At 35.7% G+C, this 10,494-nt stretch overlaps 1 protein-coding gene across 1 annotated transcript; it reads right to left on the minus strand.

Moving 5' to 3' along the window:
• Nucleotides 1-1,350: 1,350 nt before the first annotated feature.
• Nucleotides 1,351-5,684, minus strand: b4galt4 (UDP-Gal:betaGlcNAc beta 1,4- galactosyltransferase, polypeptide 4). Its single transcript, XM_072446237.1, has 7 exons — nt 5,428-5,684; nt 4,327-4,740; nt 3,077-3,309; nt 2,699-2,886; nt 2,480-2,602; nt 2,303-2,407; nt 1,351-2,235 (listed from the first exon to the last, which is right to left on the minus strand). Exons 2-7 carry the CDS (start codon nt 4,574-4,576, stop codon nt 2,103-2,105), a joined length of 1,032 nt encoding a protein of 343 aa, XP_072302338.1. The 5' UTR covers nt 4,577-4,740; nt 5,428-5,684; the 3' UTR covers nt 1,351-2,102.
• Nucleotides 5,685-10,494: the final 4,810 nt, after the last annotated feature.

Below are 10,494 nucleotides of genomic sequence, written 5' to 3' on the forward strand. Positions count from 1 at the left end.
CATTCTGTCCATACAAACACTCAGACACCCTGCTCTTTCTCTGCACTGGTTAAAGACATGGCTGAGCTCAGAACAAGTCACATTGTTTCTACGGTAGATGAAAGGGTTGAATGCTGCCACACTAAAACATGTCCTTCAGCATTATGTAATATTTAAGCTTTGTTGTGACTGAATGTGGAAAATGTATGCAATGAAAATGTATAGAATGGAGTTAAAAATAATGAAGATTCTGAAGAGCATTAAGAGTTGATAATTACATGTTATGTGCCCGATTGTACAATCTGAACTGCATCTCTTTTTCAATTGTCTCACTTTGAGGGGGGAAAGAAGCACATTAGCGCCCCTTAGTGGTCTTAAATATCAATATCATACTGTCAGACATAATCACAGGTGCCAAGCAGGCAGTTTTATAGTGTAAGTGCTGGAATGCCTGGATCACAGAGACAGGAAAAAGGCCTTCTGCCACTTTGCTCCCTGCCTGTGGAAAAAACACAGACTTTTAAAATTACCTAATTTTATGCCTTTTAATTGCACTGGTCAAGGACTACCCGCAGTGCCAGTGCTCGTTTTATAGAATTCTATCTCAGTGTATATGTAAGTGTGTTTTTATGTACATGTTTTTGGCGTTTATTTGGCTATCCCGTCTGTTTGTTTAGGGTTTTTTTTGTGTGTGTGTGTGTGTTTTGTCTTTAACAAGGTACCCATGAAAAGAGCTTTTCTCATTGGGTATTCCCTGTATAAGTAAAATAAAGGTTTGTTTTCATATGATTCAGTTAGTCTGACAGGCTAAGGCCAAGCTATGTATTAGGGCCTTGTGAAATTCTCAGTAAGTCAGTATTATTAACTACCTTTTAAATGTGTACTGTGGATGTATAGATCAATGCTAGACAACTGACTTTAAACAACTGAGTTTAACCACAACAAATCATTGACAGGCAAGGGTTTAATTCACAAGCATTTCAGGCTGACTCATATCATAGGAAAATACAATTTTATTTTATTTTTACATTTAGTGAAAAGTGTTCTTAGTGAAATGTGTGTTTTATCTTTAACAATTCCCTTTGATCAGTCTCCCAAAGAAAAATTAAAAACCCTGCACCTGAACACTAACATTCACACTCTCTACTTTTTAGTTTTAAAGTCACATTCAGATTTTTTCTAGGTTAGAAAGTAAGTAAATAAAACAATGGCACAAATAAATGGATTGGAACCAATTGTCAGCTTCAAATATAAAAAGTAATCAGGTGGTAAAGAAAAATAAAGCTTGAATTAATGACATAAATACCCAATAGTTTTATTGTCCGTGAGTTCAGTCTTATTTTTTTCATTCAAACTAAATATAAATAAGACAATCAACAGCTACATACATTGATTTTCATAAAGTAGATTTTCATATATTCAGGCATTTCTTTCTAAGCAGCATGCAACGATCTAAGGAATGATTATGGAGATTTTACACATTTTGTGTAAAAGTTAAACAAATTGGTCCCAGATCTTTATATCATTAAATAAAGTGTATTTCTATCAGCTGTTAAATACAGTATAAGGCCAACAAACCGTAGAAAAATCACATGTTCAAAAGAGTTACATAATATTTTTGATGATCACAAGCAGATGCTTCTTGGTTCTTGCTCAGCAGTTCCCTTTTCTCTCAGACATTAAAAGTTGCATTTAAAAAAATCACACAATGGAATATGTAAAAGTAAAGACAAAAAAGTGATGGTAAGTGCCAAGAAGGCAGAAAGTTATTTGGCTGTAACACAAGAAAGTTGCAGCATAAATCTCATTTAGCATTTGCTAGTGAAAGTAATGTGTTGAAAAAATAAGTACAAAAGACAATTTGACATACAGATGAGATAGAGATTAAAGTGGCAATAAGGCATAGTCTTGAATCAAGCTTTTTTAAATATGAAATTATGATGCGAACATATGTGTTAATTCAATCTGCCACTTAAGGAATGATAAATCAAGAAAACGTTTGTGTTTAGTTCAAATGTTCAAGTACAGAATGTGGCATCCAAGTTCACTTTCTGTGTGCACATTCTGTTTAAAAGAAACACAACTATATTGGTTCACATCAGCCATTTCAGGCTGAACAAACGTCAGCTTGGCTTCCCGATGTCCACAGTTACATTCACATAAAGAGGCATCCTCTCAACAGACAGAGTTTCATAGGAGCAGCTATTTAGTCCATCCTTTTTCCACACTCGTGGTGTTCGGCCCAACAGCCTCATCCTAAACAAATGAAGATACAGTTACATCTAAAACCCAGATTTGGGGATAGAACATTAGTTTGTCACACCTGTCTTTATTTATTTCATTTCCACTGTCCCTCTTGTGGAAAACCATGGTGTAGCGAGCTATAGCCGCAGGAGGCCGCACAATTTTCATATTCTGCATCTCCACCCTGAAAACACAATACTTAAATAATTTTATCACAATCATCACCATCAATGTTGAGGAATAATATTTTCCTCACCTAATTCGAAGATCATCGTCCTCTCCACCCCAGCCCCAGTACATGTTTGAAAACCCATTCACTTGAAAAAACTGGTCTTTAGTTAGAGCTGTGACACCTCCAAAATATCCTTTATAACGCAACCTGGAAGCAAAGAAGAAAAGCAAAGTTATTTAATAACTTTGCTATGAATAATATTGGACAAAGTGATGAGGTCAGTTTAATTTGTGTCTAACTTACTTGTATCCTGTTGCATTACGGCCGACCACCAGGTGTTTAGGCTGATTGTCACACATATATAAATTATGATCGTTTTCAGGCACCAGGTCCACATCATGAAAGATGAAGCAGTCCCAGTTGTGGTCCTTCAAAGCCTCCAAATAGCCAACGTTTAGCAGCTTAGCTCGGTTAAAGGTGGCATCTCCAGCCTGAAGAAAAGCATAGTATATGAATGACCACAGGCTACACGTTTGTGCCATGTGGACTGTTCAAGGCTTCAAGGTCAAAAACATAAGATATTGGCTGATAGGAGGTTCAGGGGCCGTTGTAACTGTAGAAAGGGGCTTGATGTTTTGTGAGACTTGGTGACTAAAACATGTAGAGCAGAGGTAGCCTTACCTGCTCTATGACATAAATGGCGTAGTGGAGCTGCTGGCGCTGTAGAAAGGGGTGAAGATGGTGCAGGAGGTAGAGCAGATGTCGCTCTCGATGTCTGTGCGGGATGAGGATGGCCACGCTCTGTCTCGACTTACACGCTCTGGGCTCAAACTCGCCTTCTGCCATTACTTTGTTCTCACTTTCCACTTCCTTCAGAGTCAGAGAGGACTCGAAGGTCAGGTTTATGGCCCCCTCTGTATTGCACGAAAACACAATAAAACATACACTTAAGCGCAATATATAATAGTCTTTAAGGGAGAGTTTCTGTCTTTCTAATCTAAACCATTTGTGTTTACCATAGCATTGCATACAACATAAAGCCATCATCTGACTTGAAATGTTATTATTCCTGTTATAATACAGCAATTATAGTATTATAATTTACAGAATGAAGATAAAGACTTGTTTGACCTTTTTTGATCATTTATACTTTTGTATAAACCAATAGAAACAAGATGGCAAATCTCATAATTTTTTTCCACGTTACATAAATTGCTGAGATACATTTTTTATTATTTATTTTTTATTATTGTAAAACACAATACAATTTTATGCGAGTGTGGTTTTCCATCCCATTTAGGAAAAAGACATTGTGTTCTGTTCACACAATTCAAAACATAAGCAGACAAATAAGTACCAGGTGAGCCGCACTAATCTGGACCAATCATGAGGATGTGTTACATAAGTGAGCTGTGGTTTTGTGTTTGGGTAAAGAGCTGTGTAGAGCTGTTTAGTAGTCTATAGAACATAGATATTTGTTTAAGACATTTTAACAAGATAAAGGTTAAAATATGGTGACTGAAGTGTATTATTGTTTGATTTCGATGCAATAATGCTGCCATGTTTGTTATAAAACTTCTTTGGCATGTGCTTTAGAGTCTGTAAAGTCCAGTTACGACGATCAAAAAACTATTACGATTGTTTTAATAGTCGACTCAACTGGTCACAATTATTCCAATAAACTGTTGCAGCCCTAGTGTTGTGCTTTTAAAAATGATCTAACGTTTCGGTAAGTTCTCTTGCAAATTTGTCAGAGCTCTTTTTAAGTTTCAGTTGGTCCAGGAGCTAAAAATAAATGCTTCAAATTCACCACAAGATGTCACCAAATGTTTGTAATTTGAGATCGCCTCGGCTTCTTTCACCGCTTGTGCTGCACACCACATTTGCCTCAAGTTTAGATAGAAATAGATCAAGTAAGCAGGTGAACTTACTTAGCAGTGGTGACTCCTTTGGGCAGATGGGCTTTGGAGGGGCTGTCGGCACCAATGTAGCGGCAATTAGTTTCTCCCTCAGCTTGTCTCCTTTTACATTAGTCTGTGGTGTTGCACAGGAAAGCTGGACACTTTTCAAATGATCTCCGGAAAAGGTTGCTATCCAGACCAACACTGATAAAGACAGAAATAGTAGGAAAACATATTTCCCACGACGAAACATCTTATAGATGGATGTGCAGAGCGCCATGGCAGAGGAAATGGCGCCGTCACTTGTGGTTTAAGAAATGTCTTCAGCACAAGACATGTCATTCAAATAGTCTTTACAAATCGGTTACTCCATAGTGATAAAGCATGTTTCACCAGAGGACAAATTAATTTAACAACATCATGGACAAATTCACTTCAGGGTTTCTGTAAAAGAGTTTGAGAGAGAGATAAAAAAAAGATCACAAATGAGTGTCAACATTTCAATAAACAGTACACACTGACACAAAGTACATTTGGTACTTTTTAGACAATAGCCCCTTGGGGAAATGGGCAATACAACACAACAACAGAAGATCCTATTCAAACCTCAGTCTCACAGGTGTCCTTTCATTTGGGGAAACGCACAATGAAGAATGAATGAATATGGCAGGTAATGTTACATTGACACACTTAACAAAGCTTCAAGTCTCACTCAACAATGAAACAGGACAATGGTTTAGTCCAGCTACTTTAATTTAAGCAGTTGTTACTGTGCTGTATTTAAAAAGAGCAACCAGGTCTCATTTGATTATGTGTGGGATGTTAACAAACTAACAAAGGGAAGTCAATTCACATTTCCTATTCAAAATGGGTTATTATGCATTTTTCTTACCAGCCAAACAGTTGTCAAATGATTAAAATGCAACGTGTGCGCCAGACTAATGAATGATTACATTGGTTAATGATTAAAATAATATATTGAATTGTTTAACATTAGATTAAACAGATCAAGAAGGATCAAAGAAGCACAAAAATAATCAAAATGTAAACAACTAATTTCAGGATCAATATTTCTGAAGCTGAATAAACAATGTTCACCGGTTTGATCGTGGTTAAAAAAGAACATATTACCGTGTCCCTGGCTCCTGACAGTGTCTAATACGTGTTCATCAGGAGTGAAATCCATACGCTTGTGGCTGTAGCTCTTCTCCTCACAGTTAGCATAAAGCTAGCGACAACTACAAACGCAACTTTCATCAGAGGTGTGTAAGTTCAGTATTAGCCGTGATGACTGACTCGCTGCTGCTCACGCGAAACATAGAAAAGTGTTTTTTGATATGAAGTGGGCTTATTCTCTCCGTTACTTCACAAAAAGCAGTGATAGTCTTACCTTTCCAAAGGCTGGGGCAGCGACTCACAGAAGAACCGCCCACTTCCGGGTGGAGACTTTCACAATAACAGCATCTCTAGTGTAACGTAATGTACAATGTGTAAACTATGGCGTGATCTTCTTTTACGTTCTATTTTGTGCTCCACCCACTTCTTATTTGTTTAATGTATTATTTTATGGCCTTCTGTTCCAAGCCACGGTTGTCAAAAGTATCAAGCCTATAAATTTATTCTAAAACTAGATACTTATTAGATAAATTATCAATATTACTAAATTGACGCGAAAACAAAAGACAAACGGAACAAAACTGGACCCTTTCCAAAATAGTTTTAGAGTGGTCTTCTTGATCTATATCAGAACTAGTACAAGACAACCTAATAAAGTAAAGAAAGTACCTTTAGTGTTTGAAATTGTTATCTTACAAAAAAGCCTTTATATTGTCCCTACAACACCAAAGTCGCGTTGAGCCTATTCCCATATGGAAACTGAATTTATCGTTTTAGTATTCTGACAACGTTTATGTACATTACATATAGTGGGCAGTGGGCTGTGGCGCATCTCACCCAAGGACACAGCAACAGATGGAACCTATGACCATACACATCAGGGTCTTCAAGCCACTAATTGTTGGTACATCAATAAAATGATTCAATAATTTTAGCTTCCTACTTGAAAGTTTCCTGTATGTTCCAAAGAGGATGGAAAATATATTGAGAGTAGCCTACATTTGGCTAAGGTCCATTTTTCTTGGTCAGGGCTCAGTGTTTAGTCTCATGCTGTGCTCAGTGTAGTCTGAGATTGTCCAGCTGCTCCACAGACCAGTGTGGGGCTGAGTTCACCTCGATTCAGCAGCCTGTGGGAGTCTGTGGGACCGGCTTCTGGCCCCTTTACTTTTGAGAGGACAAATCACATTTATGTCATTACTTCATAAATCATTTTCATGTTAGGCATTATATGTATATTCTTAAATACATATAATCAGAAGTGCGCAACTTTATGGCTTAATTGCTTGAAGTATTTGACGCTGACATTTTAAACAAAGGGAATATGATTATATTTAATATTTTACAAAACATTTAGCCTGTTTTTCTCCAATTTGGCAATTTTGGTGACGTTTATAATGGTTTGACATGGCCAGCAAATATGTCATAGGTTGAGGTAATCATACAATAGTTATGATTTGACATACACTTACACCTGACAAGACGGTTATTTGGCTAAATTATTGTTCGAACCGAAAAAGATATAAGTTTCATGCACATTTTTTCAGCATTTTTTTTATAGAATGATGTCTTTTGATTATATAGGATGAAGTATTCTATTCCTGTAATTGAAAATTGTTGTTCGTCAAATGTTCTTCACAAACTACAACTAGACTGATTAAAATTATAATTTTAATATAATTCACCACAGGGAGTACCTCATCAAACAATGTCATTATTACTAAAACACCCCTTTTGTCCAAGCTAGATGTAAGCACATGGGTAAAAAATATCACAAGATTATTCTGCTCTCGAGATCTTGTCCATCTCTAGTAGAGCAATACACGTAACATAATGAAAAACATGGTATTCAAATGTTACTGAAAAGCAAGAGAAACAAAAGCTGACCACGTGTCGCATAAAAGAAAAAATATAGTCTATATTTAAACATTAAAAATCCTGTTCCACAAACAGGGGCCTTAGGACTGAAGCACTTTCATAAAGGTAAAGGTTCATGTGGAGAGTTTTCACCCTATGCCTACAGTAGAGTTAACGTTAGCATGTGAGGTCGACCCAGTGTATTTGCAGTTGTCAGAAACCTGCGATAGGTAAGCACAGAACACTCTCTAAGACTTCACATGCAGCTGACACAAGACAGGGCTATGTTTTCATCTTCAAATGAATTTGCAAGAATTTTGTGAAATTGTAATTACTTAATCAAAATGGAATTTGAAGATACTAAGTTGATCAAATGTTTTTTTATTTGATGATATGGATATTTGATGTTACTTATCTATTGCACTGATTGTACTAGTTAGTGTAACCATGTATCGAAATACAGAGGTTCTTATGACAGTTATTGAAAACAATTCAATTAGATGCTGAGGAACCAGTTTGATGGAGCTTGTGGGTATAAATGACATAACACAAGTATAGTATAGTATAATCTCTTTGTAGACAAAGTTTTACATGCAAAACATTTTTTAGGTTTTTATTAACACATTTTCACGCTTCATGCTTACGAGAAAATAAGTTTAGACACCCCTACTTTAGGTGACAATTATTAAAGAAGGAGACTTAAATAACAGTCAAATAATTATAATTGAACAGTTAAACAGACAAATAACAACAATAAATAGAACATATTTTTTCCTCTATTTCAGTCCATTAAAGCTGTTTTTTCTTTGAAACTAGAGTTCAGTTTTAGGTTAGAAAAAGTTCTGTTCAAAAGTCCTTTTTTTCCGGTAGAATACGAAAAATGCAAAATGTCATTAATAACAGGATGTATAAGGTCATGCGATGGGAGTTACATTGGAGATTGTGAGATACACCAAACAGACCAACAGTTATGAGAGATACACCAAACAGACCAACAGTTATGAGAGATACACCAAACAAACCAACAGTTATGAGAGATACACCAAACAGACCAACAGTTATGAGAGATACACCAAACAGACCAACAGTTATGAAAGATACACCAAACAAACCAACAGTTATGAAAGATACACCAAACAAACCAACAGTTATGAGAGATACACCAAACAAACCAACAGTTATGAAAGATACACCAAACGGACCAACAGTTATGAAAGATACACCAAACAGACCAACAGTTATGAAAGATACACCAAACGGACCAACAGTTATGAAAGATACACCAAACGGACCAACAGTTATGAAAGATACACCAAACAGACCAACAGTTATGAAAGATACACCAAACAAACCAACAGTTATGAGAGATACACCAAACAAACCAACAGTTATGAAAGATACACCAAACAAACCAACAGTTATGAAAGATACACCAAACAAACCAACAGTTATGAAAGATACACCAAACAAACCAACAGTTATGAAAGATACACCAAACAGACCAACAGTTATGAGAGATACACCAAACAAACCAACAGTTATGAGAGATACACCAAACAGACCAACAGTTATGAAAGATACACCAAACAGACCAACAGTTATGAAAGATACACCAAACGGACCAACAGTTATGAAAGATACACCAAACGGACCAACAGTTATGAAAGATACACCAAACAGACCAACAGTTATGAAAGATACACCAAACGGACCAACAGTTATGAAAGATACACCAAACAGACCAACAGTTATGAAAGATACACCAAACAAACCAACAGTTATGAAAGATACACCAAACAAACCAACAGTTATGAAAGATACACCAAACAAACCAACAGTTATGAAAGATACACCAAACAAACCAACAGTTATGAAAGATACACCAAACAGACCAACAGTTATGAGAGATACACCAAACAGACCAACAGTTATGAAAGATACACCAAACGGACCAACAGTTATGAAAGATACACCAAACAAACCAACAGTTATGAAAGATACACCAAACAGACCAACAGTTATGAAAGATACACCAAACAAACCAACAGTTATGAAAGATACACCAAACAAACCAACAGTTATGAAAGATACACCAAACAAACCAACAGTTATGAGAGATACACCAAACAAACCAACAGTTATGAAAGATACACCAAACGGACCAACAGTTATGAAAGATACACCAAACAGACCAACAGTTATGAAAGATACACCAAACAGACCAACAGTTATGAAAGATACACCAAACAAACCAACAGTTATGAGAGATACACCAAACAAACCAACAGTTATGAAAGATACACCAAACAAACCAACAGTTATGAAAGATACACCAAACAAACCAACAGTTATGAAAGATACACCAAACAAACCAACAGTTATGAAAGATACACCAAACAGACCAACAGTTATGAGAGATACACCAAACAAACCAACAGTTATGAGAGATACACCAAACAGACCAACAGTTATGAGAGATACACCAAACAAACCAACAGTTATGAGAGATACACCAAACAAACCAACAGTTATGAGAGATACACCAAACAGACCAACAGTTATGAGAGATACACCAAACAAACCAACAGTTATGAAAGATACACCAAACAGACCAACAGTTATGAAAGATACACCAAACAGACCAACAGTTATGAAAGATACACCAAACAGACCAACAGTTATGAGAGATACACCAAACAAACCAACAGTTAAAAACAGTAAATATGTTATATCTTATTATTATCAGACAAATGCGAAAGTTTACAACGTAACTGTTTTAACCTTTTTAATCAGCTCTTTTTATTCTATTATCAATATGCTAGATATTCAGTTATGTTAAGTTTACATATCTACAGAACAACACCCTCAGTATTATCTACATTTCAATATATTGCCCATATAGAGACAATAAGATTGTTCCAATAAAAAAAATAAGTTTTGTTCTTTACAGAGGACATAATATGCGAATAATAAAATACATCCAGTATTTGGGATTTGATAGTTTTGATTACAATTCGATTGTGATATTGTGCAACCCTAGCCGCATCGTTTGTACAAAAGAAATTGTCATCATACAAATTATAAAATACTGTAGCTCCTATTATTTATTTATTTAAAATATATTTTATTGCAACATTAAAAAAATCTTTGAATATAAAAACCTTAAAATTACAGATTTTCTACTAAACTTTTTACTAAACTTTATTTTATTTTCTTCCCCGGTAAGTA

This window comes from Eucyclogobius newberryi, unplaced genomic scaffold (genome assembly GCF_026437365.1).
Source record: "Eucyclogobius newberryi isolate DKJ021-1_F unplaced genomic scaffold, fEucNew1.0.hap1 SCAF_15, whole genome shotgun sequence".
NCBI lineage: Eukaryota > Metazoa > Chordata > Actinopteri > Gobiiformes > Gobiidae > Eucyclogobius > Eucyclogobius newberryi.

Bases quoted from the DNA above. Each gene is read 5' to 3' on its own strand.
- b4galt4 (XM_072446237.1), bottom strand. From the start codon at position 4,576: ATGGCGCTCTGCACATCCATCTATAAGATGTTTCGTCGTGGGAAATAT. The intron at 3,310-4,326 runs GTAAGTTCACCT...CGTGCAATACAG, and splicing joins AAAGGAGTCACCACTGCTAA to AGGGGGCCATAAACCTGACC. The intron at 2,408-2,479 runs GTGAGGAAAATA...TTGTGTTTTCAG, and splicing joins GACGATGATCTTCGAATTAG to GGTGGAGATGCAGAATATGA.